This window comes from Aquila chrysaetos, chromosome 3 (genome assembly GCF_900496995.4).
Source record: "Aquila chrysaetos chrysaetos chromosome 3, bAquChr1.4, whole genome shotgun sequence".
Classification (NCBI taxonomy): Eukaryota; Metazoa; Chordata; class Aves; order Accipitriformes; family Accipitridae; genus Aquila; species Aquila chrysaetos.
This window is the reverse complement of record NC_044006.1, coordinates 60,612,176-60,625,468: the sequence shown is the minus strand read 5'-3', so window position 1 is coordinate 60,625,468 and position 13,293 is coordinate 60,612,176. Positions and strand designations below refer to the sequence as shown.

The following is a 13,293-nucleotide window of genomic DNA, read 5'->3' as shown; positions in this document are numbered from 1 at the left end:
CACAACTGAACAGCTTTTCTTATTGCAAGAAATCAGTTAGGCCACGGATGGATCTGGGAAACTTCCACAGAACCCTCCCATCAGTACCAATAGCACAGACTGCAATGAACAAACACAGTGACATCTTCACAAAACATGGGATCTTTGGCCACGCTTTGCACTAATGCCAAAGCCAAGTTCTCTGATCAGCACTTATTAAAAAAATCCAGTGACAAGTTTTCCATTACAATAAACCATTTGCAATGATTTGTGCCTGTCTTGGGCTATCAAAATGATGATTAAAAAGGTGAAGGAATGGGCAATAGGTCAAGGAACAGGCAGAAACTGCTGAGCCCACAATAATAGAAAAATCCCACTCCACAGATCACACATGTTTCATCATTACAGAACCTTCCCAAAATGTTTCTACCTGGGATATCCACTGTTGTTCCAATGCCAAATACCACTTGCAAAATTACAAGAACTATTGAATGCTGAGAACAAGGTTCCACCCAGGCTTACCTGGGTGAGTGGCTCAGGAGGAGGAGGTGGTGGTGGTGGTGGTGGAAGGTCTAAATCAGGGTCTGGAGGTGGAGGGGGTAAGTCATCCCCAAACTGTCCAGTAATGGTAACATAAGGACTTGATTTAGAATAAATGTCACGATCCAAGCCTGTCGAAGCCTGAGTGACTGTACTTTGCTGGTTCCCAGAAGTCTTCTGGGCTTGTAAAGTTCTCTGTTCAACCTCATTTATGTCTGCTACAAGATCAGCCATTAAAGCATCCAGGTCTTTGTCCTCTAGGGCACTTAGGGATTCTGTAAAGAAAACCACAAAATGTGTCAGTGAGTGCAATGCAAAACACTATGTTTCCAGTTCAGTGGAGATTAAATTGCAGAAGGCATGGTTACTGTAAGATATAAGGGTTATGGGAAAAGAAACAACATTTTAAATGGGTTCAAGAAACAAACATGTTTTAGGAATAGCCATTAATCTGGTCATACTGAAGTTCAGAGTACAAGGAACTCTATGAATACAAATTAAACAGGACAGGAAGCTTCACTATCAGTGATACAGTCTCAGGCCCTTATGATGTTACGAAACCTGGCCCTGATCCAGCAAGGTTTCTGGGCACATGTTTAGTGATATGGATGAAAGAAATTCCATTAGCTCCCATTAGGCTATTTACTTAAGTTAAGTATATACGCTTAGCAAGTTTTGATATAGCACACAACAAACCATGCAACTGAGGCCTAGATCAAGAATATCTTCATAAATTACTACTATTCTACAACTCTAAAATTAACATGAAGCAGAATTAGAGAGTTCTAAGACACAGGAAATTGTATGGTATTATTTGTAGCACATCAGTAATTGTGTGATCAACATCTATGACATACCTCATGTAATATGCAGGATTTTGAGGATACTTTAAGCAAAGAACAAACAAGACAGGCTCTTTTCAAAAGCATCTTATCAATCATAGAAATATTGTAACTTTTGCTTTCTCTCTTCTACTCTGTCAGAGTGTAAGATAAAATCCTATACTGGAACTTCATATGCAATTTTTTCTTTGGTTGTTTGAACTAGCCATGCTATAAGAGATCCTGTGAAGTAACATCCTGTAGGATGATTTAGCTTTCTAGAAGAGAAAAGCTCTTTAAGAACCAACAGATTCAGTGGTTTAAAGCTCTTTGAAGAGACTAGTTTAAAAAAAAAAAAAAAAATAATCACAAATTGGGAAAGCTTTAAGTGGGATTTTGGAAAGGGATGGAGAGTGCTGAACTAGATACTCAACAATGCTAATATAGTCCAACAACAAATAGGTCATTCATCAGACTAAGTGTGAACATGTCACTAGACTGCCTCAGTTTACTCTGCTCTACCCGTTACGCTAACAGAGTATTTTCAGAAGCTTTTCTTTTCAGTGGAAAAATTGGCTTATGATCCTCTCTATTTACAGACCTCTACCCACTTTGCTAGTAGAGGCATTAGGTAGCTTAATAGTGAACTGATTCAGGGACAAAAACACAGTTTAAAACCAACTCAGGCAAATGCAAACAACCAGCCCCCAGAAAAAAAAAACCAACATCCCCCCCCCCCCCCCCCCAAAACCAAAGGGAGGGTTCTTTTTTTAAACTTGGACAAATTCCCAAATTTGGCTCCTTGGAAGTTTCCTAAATTGAGACACACAAATATATCTCCCCCTACAGCAAAACAGGTTCTTTTCTTTTGGTTTGTTTTTGTTTTTTGGTTTTTTTTGATCAAGGGTGCCTGAAGTTTTTCTTCTCATTTGTTGCTGTGAGGTATTTTAAATAAGCATAAAAAGCATGAAAGAGTCCATTCAGCTACTTACCATTTAAATCTTTAAAACCAACTGTAAAGCTAAATTCATTGTTGGACACTTTGGGGGATGGAGGTTGTACAGTCTCCACTCCTAAACTCTGTTAAGGTAGAAGAAAAAAAACAGGTATCTGATGACATAATGACTATTACAGACATTAACATTTGTAAATCAATTACCTCAATTTGTCTAATGAAACTGATTCTTCTTCAAGGAACAGAATGACACACACTAGCTTCTGGGATTATGCCTAGACTGGTAAACCAAATAGGGCCAGGACAAGGGTTCAAGCACGGTCTCACAATCATGCCAAGTGTTTAACGGTTTGCATGCTTCTCAATACAATGTTGACCCATGCCAACTGCAACTCTTGTCAGGCAACACCTGGGCTTGGTGTGGGTAACAGCAGAGGCTAGGGCTGTTTCTAATAGAGACAGTGGATAAAGGCAGACTGATTTTTAGGTTTTGGTGGGGTTTTCGCAAGGGGGCAGGGGGAGGGTGTTGAAAGAGTTTCATTGTGTACAAATTTGAGCTACACAGTGCCATTTGCTACAGAGTGCTTTATTTACTAATATAAATGTAACCTAGCTGTTGCTTTCTCATGCTGTTTGCAAAATAAAACCCCCAAACACAACAAAGAACAAAACATGCTGCTGTTTGCAATGTAAACTGCAAATCTGCATAGTTAAATAGAGAATTCCTAGTTTGTGCCTTGTTGTTCAGGAAGCAGGCAGGGAACCAGTGCTTCACAAGTTAGGAAAAGTGCATACAGTGGAGAAGAAAAAGATACATTCTCCCTTCCACAGTGAGGAAGGCGATAGCTCTAATAAGCAAACACTGTAGAGAAGATTGAAAGGAATTTCAAGGGTCTGTCTAGACCATTCACCTGTCCTAAGGCAGGTCAGTTACACCTGGGTCATACGCGAAAAATGTGTACCTAACCTGCTTTAAAAAGCTTCCTATTACATAAATTCCATCACCACCTCTGGCAATCTGTTCCACTGCTTCACTATCGATATCACTATTCCTGCCATCAAACCTTTCTTGTGATGCTCATCCTAAACTTCTTTGCTGCAGCTGAAGACCATTCCCTGTTGTCCTACTCTCTGTGGACATAGGGAACCAAGTACTTCTTTCTGCTCTGCTGCTGCCTTTGATGTATTTTAAGATTGCTCTCAGTCTCCTTTTCTCTAGACTAAACAGCCTCATGCAATCTTTTCTTACAGGCCAAGTTTCTTTCCGTTCTCGTAATTCCCATTGCTTTCCTCTGGATTTTCTCCAGTCGACCCTCTTTCTCCTCAAAGTGCAGTGCCAACACTGGACACAGTATCACTGTTGAGGTCTTACCAATGCTGCGCAGAATGGAAGGATTACTTCATGTATCCTACAAGCTATACCCTTGTTCATACATCCCTGTGAGACGTTTGTCTACTGGTGCTCATCCTCAATTTGAACCAGAGGCATTTACATTTCGTAGAGCTGCCTGAAACTGACAGGCGTTTTCCATGAAAATTGATGCAAATGTTTTTCTTGGCATCTCTTTTCACCTATTTCCCACCCAGGATGTCTTGGTTTCTTCTTAAGTTATATAGAGCTGGAAACCAAAGCAGTGATAACTTTAAACGTTGTTTCTGTGTTAATACTCACTCTCATAAAAACTGACACAGTATAAATAGGGGAAGAGGGAGAAATGAAGCACATGAGGTAGTTTTACAGTGCCAGAGAAAAAAAATATGTGAGAAAAAGGGAGGGCACAAAATGTATTGATGAAACTGACTGTAAGAGCATAAAGGAAATACTTTCATTACTAATCTAACAAGAAGTCGTAACATCTCATAATGGCCATAAAAGTGCAGAAAAAAAATATGAAATACATGCAAAGGGAAATTAAAGATAAAACTATCAAAATGCTAATAGAAGTTTAAAATTAAGTAAACAGAAATAGAATAAAAGCCCAATTCTGAATTTGCATTTATTTTTCAGCCTTGTTATGCAACGTGAATGCACCTCTGTGTGCTTCTATCATTTACACTTACTTTAGGAACAGACAGATTGGTGAAGAAGGGTGGAAAACTATCTACAGTCTCATTTTGGAAATTAAGAGTTTAAAGGAATTAACAGATGCGAGTCTGTTAACTGAAAGTCTTCAGGCTTTCAGACATGCCTGCCTCGTTCTCCCATACAATGTTGAGGTAAGAGGTGATGCCAGCACTTTAGAGAGGAGGAGGAGTCAGTCTCCATCTTAGGAACATGTCCCATCCCACCCAGTACTGCACTCATAAGCAGAGAGAGAATAGGCTCACTCTCTTACTCTCTTCCCATCACCTGCACTCATAACAGTGCTGTGTCCAATTTGAGGAGGTAAAATTTATCACAAGCAGTCTTTTGTTAATTTTCATAATAATGAAATGAGATGACCCTAAACCCCTCCCTTTTTATATACATATACATATAAAATAAATATGCATGGTTATAAAAAGCCCTTAAAAACAGGAAGGCTACCAAGGGGCAAAGTATTGTGATTTGACAGCTAAGAATGTCATATGAAATTTTGGCTTTCACACAGTTTAAGCACAATTCCTATGCTGTGGCTCAGAATTACTGGCATTTAATTTGGGAAGCACTGGGATTCACCAAGAGGAAAGACCCCTCAAAACAGAGGCTGTAAGCAAACTCGCACAGAATCCAGGATGACAGCTTAAGTGTTTTCAAGCATGCATTTATTAAAATACAACAAATTTATTGACTTTGTGGGCTTTTTTTAGAAATAAAAATTCTCCTTTCATCAGCTTTTGCAGGAAGTATTCCATGACTACAGGTTTAGAAATAGGCTCATGCCGATTTATAGTTTCCTCTCAAGAGTGTATTATGCACTGGCAATAATGTCTCTATAAATTCTTGCATGCCACCCTAGCTGTAATTTAGTATTTTGCCATATCTAGAGATTACTCTTATGCATATATTCAAAATGTCATTTTCATTTCCAAAGTTTACATTTGACACTCAGGCTACATCCCATTTACCCATGTATGCAAAGCATTCATACCTGAAAATTCTGAGTCAAACTCTTCCTGTTTTGACAGAATCTTTCAATTTTTTTGGGACCGAGTCCAGAGGAATTTAAATTGCCTTTTTTTTTTTTTTTTTTTTTTTTTTTTTTTTGGAGAAAGCGTCTTTCATAAGCAGTTAGCTCTCTTTAACAATCTAGCCTGAACTGGTATTACCAGGCCACTTGTTTTAAATGTCAAACAGAGAAACTTAGTTGAAGGTTTTTCAAAAAAATATATCTGTATTTATTGAGAATGGAGGTACATGAAAAATGTAGAAAAGTTGCCTCTCTCCTCTAACACATAATAGCTATTTTTCTTAATGGAAAAAAAGAATTATTTACCTGGGTCAGTATGTCCATCTCCCCAAGTAAATTGCTGAACATTTCATCTATATCATCACATGTTTGCTCCATCTGAAAGAAAAAAATCCACAGACAAGGAATCATCACAAGTTCATTTCAAAGCCAGCAATGGTCAAAACCAGAGGATATGCAACGTTCTTTTATATTGTGTTCCAAATTAACTTTAAAACAACTGTTCATGACTTGCAAAAACCTCCATCCATCATTTAGAAATAACTACTAACAGATCAGAATCTCAATCCTGTACATGCTTAAACACACGTAGGCTCTACACTCATTAGGAGTTCCAATACCCTCCTTGTATTATTTACATTTCATAGAAAGTCACTAGCTCATAAACCATTGCTGTATCTTAAACATCAAAGAAATGTAACTAGTGAGAGATGGAGAGGAAAACAAAGTCTGAGGTTGAGAAATTCCTGAATGCTTCATCTTGAAATTTTTCTTTCTTTGGCTTAGACGACTAATACAAGAGTTTATTAGGTGTTATCTAGTGCAGAACCTGGTTATGGTCAGGTACATGACCAACCTTTTGTCTCAATATTTCTCCCTATTTTCTTTCAAATACTAATGCACTGAGAGAACTCCGGTCTTACCTAACCACAAGACATCTGAGGGAGAGCACTGAGACAAGGAAAATGGGTGCATGCTGCATGACAGCAAATGGTGGCTCTCGTTGCAAGAGGCAGGTGTGAGTACAGCACCACACACTGGTGGTGCTGAGATATTGGGGAGATACAGCTTCTGTAATAATCCTCTTCCTCTTTCTCATGAATTTGTTCCTTTGCAGGGAGAGAAGTAGTGTAAAAGGGTGTCTGAGATGGAACACTACCAGACAAGAACTATAAACACCATTTTCTTAAGAGGCTCAAGCCTGCAACTGATTGCATAAAACTAGGATTCAAACTAGGGTCAAACTTTAAACATGTAAATATAAGTAGTTCTGTTGGTTCACTGGGTTTGTGTGTACCTATATTGGGTTTATGTGGCAAGGTTTTGGGGGGGGAACTGCAGGGGTGGCTTCTGTGAGAAGACACCAGGAGCTGCCCCCATGTCAGAGAGACAGTAGTTCCAGCTGCCTCCAAGATGGATTTGGCACTGGCCAAAGCTGAGTCCATCAGCAACACTGGTGGCACCTCTGCGACAATATATTTAAGAAAGTGTAAAAAATGCTGCGCAGCAGCTCTACAAGAGGAGTGAGAAAACGTGAGAGAAATAGCCCTGCAGACACCAAGGTCAGTGAAGAAGGAGGGGGAGGAGGTGCAGAGCAGATGTACCGAAGCAGAGATTCCCCTGCAACCCATGGTGAAGCCAATGGTGAAGCAGGTTGTTCCCCTGCAGCCTATGAAGGACCACGCCAGAGCAGATATCCATGCTGCAGTCCATGGAGGATCCCACGCTGGAGCAGATGGACATGCCCTGAAGGAAGTTGCAGGCCATGGTGTGCCCACACTGGAGCAGGCTCCTGGCGGGAACTGCAGCCTGTGGAGCGGAGCCCACATAAAGCAGGTTTTCTGGCAGGACCTGTGACCCCATGGGGGACCCACATTGGAGCAGTCTGTTCCTGAAGGACTGTACCTTGTGGAAAGGACCCATGCTGGAGCAGTTCTTGAAGAACTGCAGCCTGTGGGAAGGTCCCACGTTGGAGAAGTTCATGCAGGACTGTCTCCCATGGGACGGCCCCCACACTGGAGCAGGGAAACAGCATGAGGAGGAAGGAGCAGCAGAGACAAAGCATTATGAACTGACCACAATTCCCATTCCCTGTCCCCCTGTGCTGCTTGAGGGGGAAGAGGTAGAAGAGCTGAGTGAAGCTGAGCCTGGGAAGAAGGGAGGGGTGGGGTGAAGATGTTTTTAGTTTTGTTCTTATTTCTCATTATCCTACTGTCTAATTAATTGGCAATACATTAAATTAATTTCCCTATATTGAGCCTGTTTTGCTCAACAGTAATTGGTAAGTGATCTCCCTGTCCTTATCTCGACCCATAAGCTTTTCTACCATATCTTCTCCCCTGTTCTGCTGAGGAGAGGGAGTGATAGAGCAGCTTGGTAGGCACCTGGTGGCCAGTCAAGGTCAACAGCCACAGCACCTTACAGGATGAGGACCAACCCGATGCAAGAAAGCAATCAACTGAGGCAGGAACAGCTCTAGTGACTACAAAGAGTGAGCAAGAAAAGAGGACCAGCAAGTATCCTGTTCTTCAATCTTAATGCTCTTCCTTTAATAGAGCATCCTGAGTCACGTAACTATTTCATAGTTAAATGATAAAGGCCACTGAACCACTAAAGTCAGTATCTGTTGTTTGAAGATTATTTAGTAGGATGTCTTTAATATGGTAGTTAATACTGGAGCAATCTAAGCTGCTCTGTCTCCTTCGGACTTGGGTCCTTCTGGCACCTACATAAGCAAGACCAGCCTAATTTCCACTTGTCCTCTTACCATCTGTATTATCCCCAACACCAGAACTCATTAGGATTAGGCATGTACAGCTTTCATCAGTCAGGCTTGGGCATACTCTACCTGCTTTAGACTTTTTTTGTGGCTGGTGTAACTAAACAAGGCACAGGCAACCGGGAACTGGACTTTGAACTTTCACAGTTCTCTCAGATTCCGGAAATCAAAGACTTAAATATTTGGGAACTGGATGCTGTTAAAGACATTTTAAAAGGATGTGGTTGGCAGGGCTGAGGGTAACCCTAGCCTAATGGTGGAGAGAGCACAGCTATGCCCATGTAACAGGGAACACGTCACACATGACTCAGCAAATAGAGAACTAAAGTCATCTTAGGTGTTTCATTTCCAGCTGACAAACCCACACTGGATGGCTCACTCCCTCTGTATATATCATATTTATACAGAGCTTTCTATATAGAATTCCCTTTCTGTAGATTCAGCAGTATACTGGTTGGGTAAATGATTACTGAATCCTAATTCATTTACTTGAATCAACAGCTGTGTAGCTTCCTACACACCTGGCACTTGGAGAATCAATTTTCATAAAAAGGATAGATAAAATAGCACTTATTTGATCAGGCAGAGTGAAGTCAGATTTGTTACGTGACAAAAAATGGAGCTGCAGTTCATACTGACAAGCATCTCATCAGTGCTTAAATAATACTGAATAATTTTATGTTTTCCTGTTTTCGGATTCAGGAGAACAAAATATCTGCTCGGGGAATCTTACCAGCTCTAGCCATTTGTAAGTTTTTGTGGTTTTTTAAGCACTTGCTAGATCTACTTTCAGGAAAAAGTCTTCATACTGGTTCCTTTGACAAACTGAAATCCTGCTTTGCTGTATTTTTCCAGAACAGAAATATAAAAATGGCAAAAAAATTATTCTTGGGTTACAACCAGGAGACCTTACCAAGAGGAGGAGTAAGAACTGTCTACAAAGAAAAAAAAAACCAAAAACAAAGAACCCTCTTCAGTAGTTGACAAAAAAAAAAAAAGAGGGGGGGGGCAAGAGAACTGAATATTGGATTACATAACACTTTCACCAAATTATGGGATTTTTACAGGTTCTAGTAAATTTAGACCTTCTTTCTTTGCAATTTTATGATTTTCTGAATCTTCAGACGCATTCGATTCATAAGGAAAATAATGTAATCCTATGAAAAAGCAATGTGCAAAGAATTCTGTAACAAATTCCACTGTAAATTGGAGCTGAATTAGTCACTGATGATTTTTTCTTATCAGTTCAAATAAATGACATTTAATACTAGCAGGTTTTTTGACCTTAAGCACATGGGGGAAGGGAGAAGGACTGAACATATATTTTGAGAAGGAAATACGTCAGTGTCCCTTTTAAGTGTCACTTTCAATGAACAGTCATCCATCATCATCAGATTGACAAAGCCATGTTGTCATCAGGCCAGTGCCCCTACTGGTACCTTTTTTTTTTCCCTCTTGAATTTTTATTGATTGGGTCTAGGAAGACAAAATTAACATCATAATCACCAAATACCCTGAAAATATTTTTATGTTAAAACACACTCAGTGATCTCTTAAACTGATCACAGAACTCTCCAAATTCATCAGGGATTTTGTCAAGAGCTAGAAAAGCAAGATAGTAAAGTGAGTACCCAAAATGTGGAACTGCAAAAGAGTGCCCATCCACTCTCCTCCTCTTTGACTCCTCTCCACAATCTTTTCCACTTCTTTTATTTGATTGCCACAGTAGGAACAAATAGACAAAACAATATGCAGATTTGCGAACTATCCCATTCAAGGAAGATGTTGCTGCATTTTGGACCAGCAAATTCTTTTGACTTTTGTAAATTGCCTTGAACTTATTCAAACCAGGTCAGAGTGAAACCTGCAGGTGTACGAGCTATTATTAACAAAAAAGGGGAAAAGATTTACCAGCATAATATCGAGTTTCATACTCAGTCCTCCTCTATATCCACTAAACAGTAACTTTTCTGTCAGGTTTTTCTGTATATAGTATTAATACTAGTAACTCTTAAAATCACTATCAACTACAATAAATTGAGAGGAAAAAAAAAGACAGTTCTTTTACCATACGTTTCCCAAGTTATGCATAAGATTTTAAGCAGAGAAAAAATCAGAATTAAAATAAAAAGAGGAAATTGTGGTTGTCAAGAATAAACATGCTAAGGAGGGGCTTGTGGTAAGGCATACATGTGAAACCTAACCTATTTTTGAAGGGATTCATCTTCAAACTTATGTCTTCTAGATCACTATTTGAAGTAACAGCAAGCATACAGGCAAAGGCATTCCTTGTCTTTTATTCCCCACAGAGTTCGCATTCTCAAATCTTCATTAGGCTCTCATGAAAACCTCTTTTTTTTTTTTTTTTTTTAAATACTCCCACATTTCTCATACTATATATCTAAGGGGTTGAGGCACTTTCTCTTCAGCTTGCTATTCTAACCACCAAGCCTCACTATTTAGTTTACGCATATTAAACTCTCACACGTTTAGGTAATACATAAATATCGACTCGTATTTTGACTCATCAATACATTTACTCATGCCACCAGACCCCAGACCTGCTAGACCTATTATTTTTTTACCTTCCCAATTTCAGATTTAGCAGCCTCTTTGCTGATAAAAATAATTTGAATATAAATTAAGAATAACAAAATACCTTGTATTTTATTGTACTCTTTGTACTTCTAGAATCTTTGTATTTCAGCTCACTAATGAAAAAATATGGTTTCTGCATATTTGTTCCTACTTCTCCCTACCCCTTAGCGTCTGTCTTTTGTAGTATCTGTCTTTTATCCATCACACACTTTGTTGCCATTTCCAAAGACCTACTTGCATGCATTCAGGTGCCCCTGTGAGGGGGCCTCCAACCATTTCCTTTTGCCAAGAGCCAGCCCTGCTGTCCTGGATGACAATACAAAACTCCTGTGCACTGTATTTCTAAACTTGGCAACAGACCCCCACAAACCTTCTTCCCTTTCCTAAATATCTACTCCATAAACACCCTTATTTTGAAATTGAGATGTAAACTTCTACATTTTTGAGCTGTGGGCTAGGAAGTCGGAATTAAGTTATCTCACTTCTAACACCAGAGAAATTTGGCAGATACACAGAAAGAAAGCTAGCCCACAGAGATGGACAGGAAACACTCCCTGGTCCAACTTGTGCTTGCATGAGCAACATACTTTGCTGACAGTGAACAACACTCTTCTCCCATGGGGATGGTCCAGTATTCAAGGGCACCAAAGAAAAACACTGACTGAGAACTCTCTTGCTCAAATGCAGGAATGAAGAAGCAGTCCTTGCACTCAGTCTCAAGGTGCACAATATTACCTGGGTTAAGTAGAATCTCACCTATGTTATTTAGTGTCATGCACTGACAGGTGGAACAGAAACTGCCTTTTCTGGTCTACAATATGAACTCTGTAATTAAAATCAGGATATGATTTCTGCATGGTTGCATACATTTGGATTTGTTAAGATACTAGAGAGAATAATAAAATAACTTTATTTTTTTAAGAATGAAGAAAGTTTTGCGATTTACACACTTATATAAGACAACAGCACTATGTCTATGAAAAATACATAGGAAATGGAATCGTATGATAGAATCATTATCACTTGGGAGGAAGCTAACAGAATGAGTAGTAAAACAATGGCACCAAATTCACCCTGCTTAAAAAAGAAACTATTAAAAAATATGAAAGCTGACAGGGTGATGATATGGTGTAGCTCAAAAAAACAGGCATGGTACTATACTAATCAGAGTTTGAACCGTTAGTATCCGATAGCTCTGAGAATTACTGAAAGCCAGTCCCTTTCAACAGGAAGAGTGGTCTAAGTCACATGGTAACAAGGCTTCTGCACTGGCAATCTGAAATCAAACTCAAAGCCCTTGTGCAGTACCAAACAGGAAACACCAACGGTATTGCACATGAGATTACCATCTCTTGCAACGCAGTCTCAATTCAGTTGATGCAGTTCAATCACACTAAGGGCTACAAACAAAAAAGGAATGAGGAACAGCATAGTATCAGTAGAACAAAGACATACAGCGGATTCATGCTACAAACAGTATTGGGAACCAGTCCACTTAGTAATCTGGTGAACAGTTACAGACACATTCATTACATTCAAAGCATTGTTGTTATTCTTAAACTGTTACATATGCAAATAGCAAGGAGAAAAATACATTAAGTATATTTTTACAAGTCACACAGAAAGATCAAAAGCACACCTTCATGTCCTAGTCCCTGCACTACAGTATGTTAAGTGTCGGGGTACCAAGTCCACCAAAATGAACAGTAACTGTTTGACTATCCAGATGACCACTACCAGCATTGTAACTTCCTGCTAATGCTTAATGCTTAAATGCTTTTTGGAGTGGAATGAAGAAATCTTTAACGTTTTAGAGAGACCCACCAGTAACCCAATGATTAAATCACTCAAATCAGAGATTCACCCCTACCTATGGAAGACCATGCAATGTAGATCATCCTACATCAAAGACAGAATAAAAGAAGAGAATTAGGGAAGAGAGATGAAAGCAACAGAAGCCCCACCATAAAGAGCAAAGCCAGAAAGAGGGTAACTGATTGTCACAGGAAACAGATATGAAAGTAGTGTGATAAAAAAATGCATCAAAACCTAGAGGAAAGTTACTGAGGCATCATTTCATCCTGGCTTATAACACAAAATCAATGTGATAGTAAATGAAACTGAAAGTCTGCACAACTGTTCCAGCAAAACATGCACAGTGTAATTGTGAAACTCATCACCAAAACTGGTGAGTTAGCAAGCTGAGGAGTTGGTTTTCTCTACAAGCAGTTATAGCTAGAATTGTTAGTACTTCAGAGAGTTTCAGGCAAGGGCGATGAACCTCATGTTTCAAGACCTAAAACAAAGGCTCCACCAATTTGGAACCAGAGTAAAGCTTTCATGATAGACAGGTTACGCCATACCTTCCAGCACAGGATTTCTTGTATGTCCTCCTGAAGCACGTGATGCTAGCCACTGTTGGAGACAACTTGCTGGCCAAATTGACTGCAGGTCTGAAATACATCTAACTAGTTTTCTTACAATGATTTTACAGTTAGGTGTCAAGAAAAA

At 39.4% G+C, this 13,293-nt stretch overlaps 1 protein-coding gene across 2 annotated transcripts in view; it reads right to left on the bottom strand.

Moving 5' to 3' along the window:
• LOC115339504 (amyloid beta precursor protein binding family B member 1 interacting protein) overlaps positions 1 to 13,293 on the bottom strand; it is a 72,336-nt gene that overhangs the window by 49,432 nt on the left and 9,611 nt on the right. For both annotated transcript variants that reach the window (XM_030009578.2, XM_030009576.2), the window contains exons 2-4: positions 5,712 to 5,783; positions 2,333 to 2,420; positions 502 to 794 (exon numbers count right to left, since the gene is read on the bottom strand). In XM_030009578.2, coding sequence (XP_029865438.1) covers positions 502 to 794; positions 2,333 to 2,420; positions 5,712 to 5,783 — 453 coding nt within the window. The remainder of the gene's footprint in view (positions 1 to 501; positions 795 to 2,332; positions 2,421 to 5,711; positions 5,784 to 13,293) is intronic.